At 37.1% G+C, this 16,846-nt stretch overlaps 1 protein-coding gene across 1 annotated transcript in view; it reads left to right on the forward strand.

The window, feature by feature from the left end:
- DACH2 (dachshund family transcription factor 2) overlaps nucleotides 1-16,846 on the forward strand; it is a 745,051-nt gene that overhangs the window by 724,848 nt on the left and 3,357 nt on the right. The window contains exons 9-10 of the mRNA XM_059678534.1: nucleotides 11,934-12,112; nucleotides 12,207-12,354. Of these exons, the coding sequence (XP_059534517.1) occupies nucleotides 11,934-12,112; nucleotides 12,207-12,354 (327 nt within the window). The remainder of the gene's footprint in view (nucleotides 1-11,933; nucleotides 12,113-12,206; nucleotides 12,355-16,846) is intronic.

Here is a 16,846-nt window from a genome sequence, read left to right on the forward strand (position 1 = left end):
AAATAAAGGTGACCACCCGAGCGAAGAGAATTAGGGGATAAAGAAGAAAAAAGAGAAAAAGATTAAAGAGAAAAAGAAAAAACAAAAAAGAGTGCTGAAATGAGATTGGGAAAAGGGAGAGAAGAAAAAAACAAAGAGACAAAAAAAGTAAGAGAATGAAATAGAGGTGGGGAAGAGGCTATTTGTATGGGGAGAAAACTCTAAGAGAGCCGCAACTAATCTCAATGAATTCCAGCAGCAGATCTCTGGAGATTAATGCAAACTACAAACAACCACTAATATCAAGCAAGGCAAGGGAAAACAGAAGCACAAAAATAACCAGAGAAAGAAAAAATAAGCAAAACAGAAAAATGGAAATGAAAAACAAAAAAATCTCCCAAACAAGCATAAAAAACCCCAATATACTCAAAATCAAGCAAACACTAGCAAAACGACAGAGAGAGAGAGGAAAAAAAATTGGATAGTGAAGAACGATAAGAGAGAGGTGTATATGGATTTAGAGCAAGGGATTGGAAATTGGATATATAAGTATGGTGAAATTTAGACAGTGGGTAAAAAGAAAGATTAGGGAAAATCTAAAGCAGTAATAGGGTAAGAGAAACAGGACAACAAAAGGGGAAAAGTGAGGAAGAGAGTTTTTGCTTAAGGGTAAATGTGAGATAGAGAGAAATGATGCTAAAGGAACCATGAAAATAGAGTGTAGAACACTAATCCCAAAATAAAATAAAAATAAAAAATAAAATGACACTTGAAAAAAATGGTAAAATGATAGCAATAATACTGGTTTAAAAAATGTAGTAATTAAAAAGGTAAAATCAAGTGATGAAAAAAAAATAATAAAATAGGTTCTTAATGAAATGGTGAAAAAAGAATTTTAAAAAAATATAAAAATATGCAGTAGTGAAGGTGCTTCAGATCTTCTACTCTCCTTTTTGGCATGCCTTAGTCCTGCCAGGCATTCAGGAGAGTGTTGAATTTCCCTGCGATACACTGTCCTGATTTTAAGGCAGGTTGTATTTGTTTACCAGACTGCCTTTATTTGTGATCACAGAAGAGACAGTTCGTGGATCTGCCTCTGGGTGTCAGTGTGTCTGGATTGACCTCCGAGGTTATAAGTCCTCTCTATCAGTAGGGTTTTTTTTCTCTATGGTACTTGAAACTGATTTGGGAAAGTCCACTGCCCAGAGCTGGTTCTTCAATCGTCACTGCCCGCTCTGTTTTCCAGGCTCCCCAAAAAGAACCCTCCCCCACAGGCTCTGCGAATGACCCCAACTGGGGAATCCCATGCGCCGGGTTTAATTATCAAATGCACGGATCTAAGGGGAACTGTAACAAGAGCCTGATACTCTGTGTGAATTCGCAAGCCTCCACCTTCCAGGTCTGCGCAGTCTCCGCGCGCCCACTCGCCCCTGGCACCAAGCAGCTGGGACACTGACAAAGTCCAAGGCTGCTTTTTTACATCCAGTCCAGCTATGGGCCTATTTCCAGCATTCCCTTCTGCCAGCAGCCCTGTGGGGCCCCTTCCCCACTTGCGGGACACGCTGCTCCCAAGGGCTGCGGACTCTGTGGGGCACAGATTTCGCCCCGCGTGCGCGGGAGCTCAGTCCTCTCTCCAACCCGAATTGCAAACCGCACCTTTAGGGGAAGTCTAACCTTTCCGTGAGAAGAAGCAGTGCTCGTCTGAGTTCACTCAGTCACGCTGCTTGAGATCCGTTGTTTCCAGGTTAGAAGCTGATCTCTGGACACCGGCAACAGCCACCCAAGATGGCACAGTCTCCACTGCTGAGCTGGCGAACCTGGAGAGGTTTCAGCCGCAGTCTCCAACAGTCCTTTTTTTCTGGGGGTTCTCTGTCTTTCCCAGCTGCAGACAGTCTCTCAGCTGAAAATCCTCTGCCGATTCGGGCTGTATGTTACCCGTTTCAGCTGCTCACCCTTATCTGCTCCAGGACAAGACACAGGACACACAGGACATGTCCGTTTATACCTCTGCCATTTTCTCCTCTCTTGAATGATTATTGAAGTTGAACTGAATGATACATTTGTGAGAACTTTATAATTGACAGACTTTTTGAAATTGTTTCCCTTTGTCGTGTAGACAAACTGTATTTGTCTAATCTATTGGAGCAGCTGTTCTCAACCTGTGGGTCACGACCCCTTTGGGGTCAAATGACCCTTTCACAGGGGTCGCCTAAGACCATCGGAAAACACATATATAATTACATATTGTTTTTGTGATTAATCACTATGCTTTAATTATGTTCAATTTGTAACAATGAAAATACATCCTGCATATCAGATATTTACATTACGATTCATAACAGTAGCAAAATTACAGTTATGAAGTAACAACAAAAATAATTTTATGGTTGGGGGTCACCACAACATGAGGAACTGTATTAAAGGGCCGCAGCATTAGAAAGGTTGAGAACCACTGTATTATAGAAAATCACTGCCTGTATAAACTCATGTGTTTTAATATTTTGTTTTCTAATTCTGTGTTACAAATAGGTTCCATTACACATTTTTTCCTTATGCAATGTAAGTTGATTTTCAGAATCTCTAGGTATGTAGAACATGTTAGTTGATGTGTCTCTTTACTGTTATGCAATTCATTAAAGTGGTGAAGATATATACTTAAAAGTAGATATAATTTTAATTTGTTTTGAATTTGTTAAAACAACTAGTTAAAAAGATATTGTTATAGGAATGAATATTAATCGTCTTTAAATGGAGCAAAATTTGACATTTATGCAATAGCTCAGTGGTTTCTCAAACTGTGGTCCTCACAGCAGAACATCAATCATCAATTTGGCACTTAAAAATTCCAGTTGCCAAGTCCTACCCGAGTCCTATTGAATCACACAAACTTTGGAAGTTGAGAACATCCTATATAATAAAACTCTAATATGCAAATTGACTGAATGGTGGAACGACCAGTCACTATGACGTGCACTGACCACCAGGAGACTGCCCCCTGGTGGTCAGTGCGCTCCCACAGGGGAGCACTGCTCAGCCAGAAGCCGGGCTCAAGGCTGGCAAGTACAGCAGTGGTGGCAGCAGCCTCTCCCTCCTCTGAAGCAGCGCTAAGGACCCCTCAGGGGATGTCCTGGACTGTGAGAGGGTGCAGGCTGGGCTGAGGGGACCGTCCCCCCCCCCCCGCAGTGCACGAATGTTGTGCACCAGGCCTCTAGTTTTTTATGAAAGACTTATATCACATTTGATGCATGACAAAATTAAGAACCATTGCTGTTAAGGTGATGGATTAATAACTTGTTCCTTTGTACCTTACATTGATCCTCTCTATTAAGATATGTTAATTAAGCAAAGAAGCAGTTATTTTAAAGTTAGCACCTGAATTTCCCAGTTAGAGCAGTAATTTTTTCTTCCTGATTTGAGCCAGATTAAGAAGAAAGGTTTCTCCCCTAGTTGATGAAATGGATTGCACATTTCCTGGCAGGGAAGCAAAATGAATAATCTGCTTTACAGCCTCTCCAGTCAGCAAAATGACTAAACCCCTAAGAAGTTTAAAAGCAGGGTTATATTGGCACCCTGAGGGCATTTTACAGATAAGTCAGGGTAACAAAACATTATCACCTGGAAGGGTCAGGTAATTGATGTAAATGTGTGCCCTCCCCTCCCATCTTTCCTAGACACATCTCTTTAATGATCAGCATCTTTCCCACTTTTACTTCTGTGCCTCTTGTTTCCCAATTTCTGAAGACAGTAACATTATTACTCTCCACTCATATAATGCTCTCTTCTCTACTACCTTTTTCAGAGGTAGGCAGGCTGGTGTTCTGGAGAAGAGACTTTTACATGCCTTTGGTATTATTTGGCTGTTTATATTAGAAATTCGAGAAACTGAAGGATGTAATTCCACACAGGTAAAAGTCACTCATGCTCCCATTCAAGTCTCAGATAATTCTTTTTCCAAAGATACTGTAAGGAGCCCACTCCCAATAGAAACAGAAAAAGACAATCCACACATTTCCCTGATAGCACTATGATATGTAGACAAGTTCAATAAATACACAGTAGGCGTGCTATGACAATGGTATCAACTATTTTAAAATTTTAAAATTTCAGTATGTCATAATATCTGTAGACAATAGTAGTCATTGATATTATTGAAAAAGCTAAGAGTTAACCAGAAACTCTCTACCTCCATCCCCTCTTTCTTCCTTCACCTCACCACATAATTGTAAAAACTTTTAAAATTTTATATTCATGTACAATCTTTTCTTTTTTAATACAGTGAAATAATGGGATCAATCTGATGATCAGAAATCTTACCTCAAGCCTTAAGAATAACAATCTACCTATTTAAAGTTATTATAATTGTTTTGGTGCCAAGATAGTTAGTATTCTTGATAACAAGGAGACAGCAGTAGTAAAATAAAAAACAGACAAAGGTTCCTGCTCTCATGTATAGTATACAAGAGGACTGGTGCATGAAATTTGTGCACTGGGGGCATGTCTCTCAGCCCAGCCTGCATCCTCCCCAATCCTGGACCCCTTGGGGGATGTCCCACCGCATGCGAGATCGGGCCTAAACTGACAATCAGACATCCTTCTCACAATCCGGGACTGCTGGTTCCCAACCACTCACCTGCCTGCCAGATTGCCCCTAACCGCTTCTGCCTGCCAGCCTGATCACCCTCTAACTACTCCCCTGCTGGCTTGATTGATGCCTAACTGCTCCCCTGCCAGCCCGATTGCCCCCAACTCCCCTCCCTGCCAGCCTGGTCACCCCTAACTGCCCTCCCCTGCTGGCATGATCTCACCCTCAACTGCCCTCCCCTGCCGGCCTGATCGCCCCTAAAGGCCTCTGCCTCGGCCCCCACCAAGATGGCTTTGTCCAGAAGGAAGTCGGACATCCAGAAGATGGCCAGTCGACCCGGTCTAATTAGCATATTACCCTTTCATTTGTATAGATATATTATATAGAATAGGATTGCTTAAATGGGGGGAGGCCTTTTTCAGCAGGAGAAAATGCTCTTGGCAGACAAAAACACATAATCCCTATATCTGGACTGATAGCCAGCCATAAGCACTATACTGCCAAACTGGTCATTAAAAAATTGAACCGCTTTCTTACACCTCACACCAAACAGCTGTTGCCCTTAAAACCCCTCCTCAGCCTCCACCTTAGGTTCTGCCTTCACAGTTCACCCAGATTAGGCTCTGATTGGTCAGTTTCAATGCCAGTCAGCATCAAAAGCTCTACCTCCTAGGCAGCCATTGGCTCCTGGCACTTCACCCAGATTAGGTACTGATTGGTTGGTTTCTATGCCATTCAGCATCTCCTGGCTTATCTCTGGGCCTGATCAAAGAGGCAGGGCTGATTAGCAGCCCCTGCAGAGTCCCGGCTGCTGGAAGCCAAGAAAGAAAGAGAGAGGCAACAGCTGATCAACAGCTGCCACAGAGGCTTCGCATCAGACCCTGCCTCTCTCTCTGCAGGCCTCTCTCCAAGCCTGATCCACAGCCCCTCAGCAGTCAGTGCTGGGTCGCCATGGCAACCCAGCACTGACTTCCAGTGTTTGGTGAGCCCTCTGTTGTTAAGGACCCTGGTTCTTTATATATATATATATATATATATATATATATATATATATATATATATATATAGAGAGAGAGAGAGAGAGAGAGAGAGAGAGAGAGAGAGAGAGAGATTATTATCCTCACTTTACAAATATGAAAATTGAAGCACAGAAAGGTTAATTTACCTAGGGGCTTGCAAATCATAGAGCAGGGTTTCAAACCTAAACAGTCAGGCTCTATCATTTTTTGCTCTTCATCAGTATGCTCTCAGCTGCCAAAATTAATATGTAGCTTGTGTTAATATTTAGCCTTAACATTTTAAAGACCCTGAGATTTTCTGCTTGAATAGATTTAGCAAATTAAAAAAAAAAAGAATAGAAAACAGTATACCCAGTGAAATTTCAATTTCAGATAAACAAATAATCATTTTTTAGTATAAGGTTATCCGGTGGAATATTTTGAACATACTTATGTTAAAAAATCATTTGCTTTTTATCTAAAATTCAATCTTCACTGAGCACCCTATAATTAATCCACCAAACTTTGCTTTAAGAAAAAACGGTTTAAATGTGTTTAACCCATTTTTTTTAACACCAGTTTGAACAAGGAATATTTTCTTTATGGCACACCTGATATCCTGTGGAAGTTTCATGGAATTTTCTTCTAATGACAGTGTGAATACTTTTCAGGTTAGCTAGCTTGAATGCTTACTGCAGACCACAGTGATCTCTCCTTCTTTTAACTCTTAAAGACACTTAACAATCTATGCCACATGATTTCACACTTAATTTTCCACTTCTGTAACTTGTTGACTTTTTTCCAAAATAATGTGTCATATCCTCAATGACAGGGACTGGGTATCATACACCTTCCAGATTCTCATGGATATAATATTTGTTATCAGCATGACATTTTATCTAAAGAAGATTTATTCTAATTCATAATTTATAAGAACTTGTTTTGTCAAAGTGCTAATATAAGGATCTAGAGCAGTGGTTCTCAACCTTGGCTGCACATTAGAATCACCTGGGAATCTTTTTAAATTCCTGATTTCTGGGCCCCATCCTCTGGAAATTCTGTTTCTTTGTTATGGGGTGGGGCCATGACATTAGTAACAAAGAAACAGAATTTCCGGAGGATGAGGCCCAGAAATCAGGATTTTAAAAAGATTCCCAGGTGATTCTAATGTGCAGCCAAGGTTGAGAACCACTGATCTAGAGTAAAACAGGGCCATAATTGGTTTTTGAAGTGTTCTATCTCATATTCTCAGGCTGGTGACTGTTCATTCCTTTGTTATTAGCTTTCTATTTTCATTTATCAGCATCATTTATTGTTCTGTCTCCCTAAAGATATGTAAGAATTTTTGAATAAAATGTTTCTTTTCCACATTTGATGATGGCAACACGAGTCATTGTTCCACTCAGACCATGGACACTTCCTTATATTCATGCAGGTCAGGTTATTACACAGCACTTGGTTATTTTGTTTTTGTTATTGCTCCTCAGTTTGGAAGAGGAAAACAGGAGTCTTGCTTGTGCTGAATGTAATCTCAATGACACCAACAAAGGAGAGTCCCTTGAGCCAGCTGTATTTAGGGCAAAACTCTCAAATCAAATAATAAAGTATAATTTGTTTGTTAAAGAATAAAAACTAATGACCAGGTAGGTGGCTGTATTCTTCCACTACTGAGTGAGTCAGCTGGGTTCAGTTTCTATGTCACCATCACCAAAGCCCAAAGGAAAGAATTAACCCAAGAAAAATGTGAAAGTAAGCACTGGAGTCATATGGGAAGTCTCTAGCAGCCTTGACTTTAATTTTTAGAAGGACTATTCCATTCTGAGCATTTACCATATGTTTATCTCATTTTTTCTACAAAGTTCTTGTCAACCTTTATATATAGTCATCTGGGCTCTAAGCAAGAAGTTAAAATTAAGAGCTTGTTTTCTAAATGGGTTCCCAAATGCTTTTACAAAGCATAGTAGGTTTAAGAAATTTAATAAAAGCAGTCTCCACTTTGCTTCAATAAATGAAGAAGTTGTTCATCTCCTCAGTTAGATAGCAGTTATCCTATCTTTAGTGTTTAGTTCATATTATTACATCATATGTGTTGATAAATGTTCTAAAATATACATTTCAAACACCAGCCTTTATGATAAAATAAAATAAAAACACTCAAAGCCCTTTCTCCATGGATTATAAAGGGATGCTCTTATTTAACTGACAAGCTGTGTTTCTAGTACTTCCCCATATTCAATTCCATTGCCAATTAGTATTTTTAAGCCTATGTAATAAATTCCCACAAACTCTGAGCAAAATGTAGGCGTCATTCAGATGTGAAGACCTATTACAAGATTAAAACAGATTTCTAATGCATTTATCATTCATTTTGTAGCATGTGATTTAAAAAAAAAGATGAATAGCTTGACAGTTCCCACTCATATACACTGAAACATAATACACTTGTACTAGTTTGGGGCTATTATGGACCTTAACATGCAGTGTGACCTTGGTCTGAGAAAACATGTTTGGTTAGCACAGAAACTTAATCATAAGAAGTCATTAGTAGAATCCTTCTTCTTTACAGCCCTTTTCTAGGACTAGGAAATTTATTGCTTGTGGGACAGGTAGGATATGAACAATGGGCCAAATAGAGTCCAGGGTTATCTCATCTGTGTGAAAACTGCTGCTGAAAATCAATGTGACCTCTGCTACACTGTCATCGCAATTCCCACCCTCCGTGTCCTATTTGTCTTTTGGTAGAAGCTTAGATCTGTGTGCCTGTCTCTATGTGTCTCTCTTGGGCCAGATTATCAAAATGAATCATTGCCTGCATACCTCTTATATTTCTATTTATTTTCCTGGTGTTGACTAGGTCTGATGAAATATGATTCTTTTTGCATTTGATCCTCACTGCAGCCAGTAACACCTAATTCAACCATGTCTATCTCTTTAAAGAAGAGTAATACTATTTGAAACTTCAATCTCCTGTACAGCAACACAAACCATAGACCATACAACCTGTCTTCATAGACAATAGTAATTTTCCTTTTAACCAATTTAGTGGCATTTCCTTCATCTCCAAATTGAAAACTTTGGGCAATTTTAATGTGGTTATAATTTTGTTTTATGCATACTGAATGTATTGCTTCTTTTTCAGGCATCTTATTTGTAAAATACTTCTCAGATTGTTACCACTGAGTTGAATGTGTGTGTAGAGCAATACATAACAATAAATCCATTAATTTTAAGAATTCTGCCACTAATACAAAATATTTATTCAGGGGAAATATTAAAATCTCCAAATTAGCAGGAAGTGAATGTTCTAAGTTTGTAACAGTTCATTTTTAAAAATAGACCTTCTAGGCTACATAAAATTTTACTTTAAGATTTATAAACATCCATAAAAATGTATAGAACCTCTTCTATTATTATTAATTTTGGTAGAGCATATGAAGTCACTCTATCCATTTAATGCACTCATGTGCAAAAGACAAAATACTAGATAATACAGAATTCAAACAGTACAAATAAAGCATAATATCTCCTGGTTAGTTATTGAGAAATGTACTTTAAAAACATTAGATCTGTTGCCTACGACATATTTTAAGATTTAGGGTGTTTTTGTTGTTGTCTTTTGAGGTATTTCAAGTGTTCAAATCTTGTAGTTGAAATAGATCACAAAATTTGTGATAATGTGCTCATTTCCTCTGAATTTCTTCACCTCTTACAAAACTGCCATGGACAGAAAGGAAAGAAGGGAGAAAGGAAGGGAGAAAGGAAGAAAAGAAGGAAGAAAAAGAAAGATAGAAATGAAGACAGAGAGGGAGGGAGAGAGAAAAAGATAGAGAAAAGAGGAAAGAAAAGAAAGGGGGAAGGAGAAGTAAGGACAGAGAGGAAAGGAAAGAGAAATGTTCTATAAAATGTTAGAGTTGCCGAAACTGGTTTAGCTCAGTGGATAGAGCGTTGGCCTACGGACTGAAAGGTCCCGGGTTCAATTCCGGTCAAGGGCATGTACCTGGGTTGCGGGCACATCCCCAGTAGGAGATGTGCAGGAGGCAGCTGATGGATTAAAATATATTAAAACAAATGTTAGAGTTAATATTATAAGAGAGTTATAGAAAACACTTTCATCACATGTTTATGATTAAAATTTATTATTATTTGTATATTTAAACATCAGCTTTTAAAAATGAATTTATTGGTATGACATTGGTTAATAAACTTACATCGGTTTTAGGTATACAATTATATAATACATCAGAATTTTATTTTTAAGATTTACTATAAAAGAATTCCAAAAGATATGTTCATTGTTGCTTCCTGTGTTAAAAGAAAATTAATAGGTTTATTTATGTATTTAATAGAATTAAGACAGATAAACAAATACTCTTTATAACATTTTGGATATAAATAACATGAAGCTTTAGTGAAAATAATTTTGATTCTCTAAATATAGTTGCTGAGCATTTTTATCCTTATAGATTTTAAAACATTGAAAGTTGTAAAGGTGATCTATATTAAAAGCATTTTATTCAGAGATAATGCTATCCCATCTCACATAAGGGTCCCACAATTCTATGCCACAGCTTCCCACACAAGAATTCCCATAAAAACCATGTTGACTGTGAAATAAATGGGGTTCAAGACTCTGCACATTACATATATAGAATGCTTACAATTGAAACATGAAGTCTAACTGTATGACAAATCTATATTCCCTACAGGAACCAGAACCAATAGCTAGGTTTGTGTTTTCAAACCCTGTGAAAATTGGTTAGTCTGGATACAAGCCTAGTTTTTGGTGTGTGTTTTTTCTTGTATTAGCCTCATAACATATGGAGTTACTGAAAATTCTTTTGACTAGAGACAAGCATATTTTCCAAACTTTGCTTATGTCCAGTTACTGAAATAAAGAGACTGTAGTGAGTAATTTTGTTTGAGCTGCTATGATTCACACCATCATACAATGTTGTTGAGGCTATTTAAGAATACCAGGGTTTGTTTGGTTACATTGCAAGAATGCCTCTTTGAATCAGTTTCCTTTTACATATGTAAAAAAATCCCAATTCCTAATTGCAGAGGAAACTTTGCTATCTGGTTCGTACATCTCACATAAAATATTTTCAACCAGAATTCAAGTGGATAGACAAACAGTTGGCTTCTCAAATTAAGAGGAGATTCATTTTATAATTTGATATATCTATCCAAAATCATTTTGAAACATCTTATTTTTATCTCTTTATCTGAGATTTAGAGAAAAATCTTATTAAAATAAAGAGAATATGGGAGAAGAAAATAAAATTAAAAGGGGAAAATGATACAACATCTCTTTTTACAAGACAAATTATTTTTTTTCATGAGAAATATTATTGGAAACAAAAGGTAACACTGGAATCTAGCCAAATGTCCATCAACTAGTGAATGATTAAACTAAAAGCAATATATCCATGCAATTGAATCATTTTCAACAATAAAGAAGAAACCAATGACTCAGGCTACAACATGGATGAACCTCTAAACATTATGCTGTACTTCACATCCCTTTGACTCTTTTGTAACTACCAATCCGCACTTCTCAATCCCTTCACTTTTTTCACTGTTAAACACACACACACACACACACACACACACACACACACACACAAAACATGCTAAGTGGAAGAAGCCATTCACAAAAGACCATGCATTATATGATTCTATTTATGGAAAATATCCAGATAAGGCAACCCTTAAAGTAGATTAGTGGTTGCTAGGAGCCAGGTGTGGGAAGAGAGATGAACTATAAATGAGCATGAAGGGCATTTTGGGTTGATTGAGATGTTCTAAAATATATTTGTGGTGATGGTTTCACAACTCTGTAAATTTACTAAAAAGTCATTGAAGCATATATTTAAAATAGGTGAATTTTATTGTATATGAAATATTGCTCAATAAAGTTGTTAAAATGAATAGAGATAGATGATGATATAGGTTGATAGATGGTAGATAGATAGGTGGATGAAAGATAGATAGATAGATAGATAGATAGATAGATAGATAGATAGATAGATAGATAAAAGATAGATTTGAAGAGAAACAATTAAAAAGCAGTTTCAAGACTACCAGGAAATTATCTGATTAATTTATAGGTATTAATAAACATATCTTAAATGTGTTTCTCCAAATATCATTACTCTTTAGCAGTAAATGTTTTATTTGCAATGATTCTTTTCTGAAACACTTATTTTGAGAAATCAGAGGGAGCTGGGGATTATATATGCACAACTTCCAATTAGGAGTTTTTATTTAGTTTTAGATTCAAAATCTTTATAGATGCTATTAAAAGTGAATAAAACTGAACATTTTGAGTTGTTAATTTGTGAATCTTCTGATGTTAATTTTGTATTTTGCAGAAGAGGTACCAGTTCAAATCCCAATGATGAAGTCAACATTGGACAAGATCCAACTCACTCCTGGGCAGGCATTGCCTCCTGGATTCCCTGGACCATTCATTTTTGCTGATAGTCTGTCTTCTGTGGAAACTCTGTTGACCAACATTCAGGTCAACAATATTTCTATAAACAAAATAAATGTAATACAAGACATTAGCACCTACATATATTATGTCATATTTGAGAACTAAAACATATAAGATGAACCGCATTCCATTTGCTGTACTTTGACAGGGTCTACTGAAAGTGGCTTTGGATAATGCTCGCATCCAGGAGAAGCAGATTCAACAAGAAAAAAAGGAACTGCGAATGGAGCTCTATAGAGAAAGAGAAATTAGAGAAAACATTGAAAGACAACTCGCAGTTGAGCTTCAAAGCAGAAGTAAGTTTAACAAGATCAATTATGGAGAGAATACTGTGTTGGTGATATTTTCAATAGTAATATAAATATTTTTAGGGATAGCTTAGAAATGCTGAAAACAAATGCAAGCTAGGAATCAAATACTGTTTGTAATCTACAAGGTAAGATGTTTAGTCTATTTTTTCATAATAAAAACAATGAATTAGATATGCATTTCATTCCAGTTGCAGATTTGGAACCATGAATATTCCTAGTTTTCTCTACAATTTTATAAAATACACCTACCTGTATGTAGATAATCTAACAAATCTAGATTCTGGGGTTATAAGTTAAATAAAACTCAGTTCCTGTCCTTGAGAGATTTACATTTTAGAGGGCTAGCACAACCAACCAGTTAATTTCAAGAAAAAGTGGCAAGAGCAATGAAGTACAGTACATATGGTTATGTAGAGAGAGGCTAGTTAGTATACCTTGGTGGTGGTGAGTGGGTAGATAGTTGAGGAAAACTTCCTGATGCTCACATGTGAACCTGTATCTTGAAGATTCAGTAAGCTACGAAAGGACATGAGAGTTCCTGAGTTATTTTAAGATTCTAGACCAGGGGTGAAGAACCCTTTTTCTGCCAAGGGCCATTTGGATATTTTTTAAAATATATTTATTGATTTCAGAGAGGAAGAGAGAGGTAGAGAGAGAGAGAAACATCAATGATGAGAGAGAATCATTGATTGGCTGCCTCCTGCACGCCCCCCAATGTGGATCAAGCCCACGATCTGGGCATGTGCCCTGACTGGGAATTGAACCTCAACCTTCTGGGTCATAGGTCAATGCTCAACCACTGAGCCATGCCAGTTGGGATATTTCTGGGTAACTTTTTATTTCTTCTTTGATCTCTTTCTTAACACACCCGCTGTTTAAAAACATGTTATTTAGTCTCCATGTGTTTGAATGATTTTTAGTTCTTTTATTGTAATTGACTACTATTTTCATATCATATCATTTCAATCATCTTGAATTTATTGACTTATTATGTCCTAACATGTGCTCTATCTTTGAGAATATCCCATGTGCACTTGAGAAGATTGTATATCCTATTGCTTTGGGATGAATTGTCCTGTAAATATCAAATAAATCCATCTGATCCAGTGTTTTGTTTAAGGTAGCTGTTACCTTGTTGACTTTTTGTCTGGAAGGCTTATTCAATGATGTCATTGGGGTGTTGAATCTTGTATTATGACTGCATTTCTGTCAATCACTTCCTTATTGTACAAGAAAATTTTCTTTATACACTTAAGGTGCACATATATTTACAAGGGTTACATCCTCTTGTAGTATACATTCCTTTAGTATTATGTAGTGACTTTCCTTGTCTCTTGTTATGGCCTTTGTTTGGAAGTCTGTATTGTCAGATATAAGTATTATTATTGCAGGTGGTTTTTTGTTTGTTTGTTTGTTTCCATGTGCATGAAAGTTTTTTTCCCATCACTTCACATTCAGTCTTTGTGTATCATTTGCTCTGATATGGGTCTCTTGTAGAAAGCATATAAATGGGTCATGTTTTCTTATCCATTTCACTAACCTGTGTCTTTTGATCAGAACATTTCAACCATTTACATTCAATTTTTTGATTTATAGGTACTTATTTATTTTTTATACCTATATTCTTCTCTGTATATATTATTTTTCTTCTTCTTAAAGCAGGATCATTAATATTTCTTGCAATACTGGTTTGGTGATAATGAACTCCTTTAGTTTTTTGTTTGTTCGTTTGTTTTTTGTTTTTGTTTTTGTCTGGGAAGCTCTTTATTTTTCCTTCAATTTTAAATGAGAACCTTGCTAGGTAGAGTAGTCTTAGTTGTAACTCCTAGCTTTTCATCACTTTGGATATTTCATGCCAATCCCTTCTGGCCTGTAAAGCTTCTGTTGAGAAATCAACTGGCAGTCTTTTGGGAGCTCTCTTGAAGATAACTAACTGCTTTTCTATTGTTGCTTTTAAGATTCTCTCTTTGTCTTTAATCTTTGCCATTTGATTTATGATGTGTCTTAGTGCGGGCCTCTTTAGGTTCATCATTTTTATTGTTTAAAGTATTACAAATAATAGTACATATGTCCCCCTTTTTCCCCATTGACCTCCCCCAGGGCTCTCCCATCCCCTAGCACATGCCCTCACCCCCCTAGTGTCTGTATCCATTGTTTATGCTTATATGCATGTATACAAGTCCTTTGGTTGATCTCTTCATTGGGACTCCCTGTGCTTCCTGAACTTGTGTGATTTCTTCCTTCACCAGGTGAGGGAAGTTTTCAGCCATTATTTTTCAAACAGGTTCCCTATCCTTTGCTCACTCTCTTCTCCTCCTGGTACTCTTATGATGCAGTTGCTGTTATGCTTGTTGTCCCAAAAGTTTCTTAGACTTCCCTCATTTTTTTTTAATTATCTTTTTTTTGATGCTCTGTGTATCTGCTTATTGTTATCTTGTCCTCTAAATTGCTGATTTTATCCTCTGCTTCATCTAACCTGATGTTGATTAATTCTAATATATTCATTTCAGATATTGTATTATTCATTTCTGACTGGTTCTTTTTTATAGTTCCTATGTCCTTTTTAATGCTTAATATCTCTATGTTTAATTCCTCACTGAGATTATCTATTCTGCCCCTATGGTCCTTGAGCATTCTTATAAGCATTATTTTAAACTCTGTGTCTGGTATTTTTGTTGCTTTCATTTCTTTCTTTTTTTTTTTCAGGAGAATTTTCTTGTTATTTCTTTGGGACATATTTTTTGTCTCTCCATTCTGTCTGTATATTAAGTATATCTGCCATGACTCCTAAACTTCTTATAATGGGTTTATGATGAAGGTATCTTGTTGGGCTCAGTGGCACAATCTTCCAGATCACCTGAGCCTAATGCTCCGGGAATGTTTTTTTGTGGGTTATGGGTACCCTCCTGTAGTAATCACGACTTCAGTGTTGTTGGCCTTTTGTGGGTGGAGTTAACCCTTCAGGCTGGTTGACTATGAGGATAAATTTAGATCATCATATAGGAGAATCTATAAAGTGATTGCATCCCAAAGCACAGTTGTTCCCAGCAAGGTCTTGTGCCAGCTGGAATCCCTCTTTGGTGTGCTGCTTATGTGGCTAGTTGGGTGCAGCTCTGGTGTGTTCTGAAGTCCACACAGGTTGTATTGGTTTTGGGTTTACTTGGTGGGGGTCAGGTACAGATTAATGTCAAATATTTTATGTAATCAGCCTTGAGCTACCTGTCTGGAGCTACCATGTTATTCACTATGGCTGCATCTCCTGGGACTGGGTGTGTGGGGGAGGGGTCAATTTGTGTAAAAGTGTTGGCTTCCACCAGCTTAGTGCTGGGAGCAAGTATATAAATTGTCTGAGTCTCCCTGAGGTTCACCTCCATTTGTCAGCTACTCCACCTTACCCTGAGGTTACATGGCCCTACCCCAGAGCCTTCCAAAGAAAGAATGTAGACTGGATCCAGTCTGACCACAACTCAGCGACCCTTCAATAGGTTGCGGGCTTATTAGTATAGTGTGACTGAGGTCAGAAGGATGTGGCTATTGTGTCCCATACGTGGGAGCCACATGATCAGACACTCAATGAGGAGAAAGTGTTCCTTACTCCAGAGCCATATTTCTCAGTCTCTGCCAGTGTTTTCAAGTATAGTTCAAACAGGAGGAGCGAGCTGCAGATTCAGGTTGGGTGCAGCCAGTTGTCCCCTTTACAGAAGCAAGCTCAGCAAATTCTGTTAGGCTCTTATTATCCATAAAATTTGGGTCATTGGTTGATCATGGGTAGTCCATATCAGCATATAAATTCCTTCTTGGGATCACATAAAATTATTTTTTCTTCTTGAGTTCCAAAATGTAAAGCACTGCAAGTTAAGATAGAGTTATTTTTTAGCTTTCATTACTCTTTCTGCTTACAAAAAAATGTTGTTGTGCTTTTAAAGGTTGCCAAAAATTGTTCTCTTTAAAATGGATGGATGGATAGATAGAAAGAAAGATGATAGATAGGTAGGTAGATAGATAGATAGATAGATACATAGATAGATAGATAGATAGATAGATAGATAGATAGAAAAATATACTTGAAACTTTAAATTTTAAAAAACATATCAGTTTTACATTTTAAAATATGAATAGCAATATCACGATAAATAATAAGAATGTCTTTCTTAAGAGCTTTCTAAAATATTTAATGCTATTATTAAAAGCATGTTCTTAGTCAGAATAGAAAACAAGTTTCCAGCACTACTACCACCACCATACAAAAGTGTGTGTATTAAAGAGCATACACATTAGAAAGACAAAAGCAAAAACAAATCAGTACTATGATTGAGCACTACTTGGCTGAGCTAATGAGAACTGGAATCAAAGGAAACTAATCATATTTCGACTGATACATTTATATATCTCTCTCTATCAGTAGTTTATTATCCATCAAAATTGACAACTCTCTTTCACTGATCAAGGCTTTGTAAGCTGTTTAGCTTTTCACATT

The sequence above is a fragment of the Myotis daubentonii genome, chromosome X (genome assembly GCF_963259705.1).
Source record: "Myotis daubentonii chromosome X, mMyoDau2.1, whole genome shotgun sequence".
NCBI lineage: Eukaryota > Metazoa > Chordata > Mammalia > Chiroptera > Vespertilionidae > Myotis > Myotis daubentonii.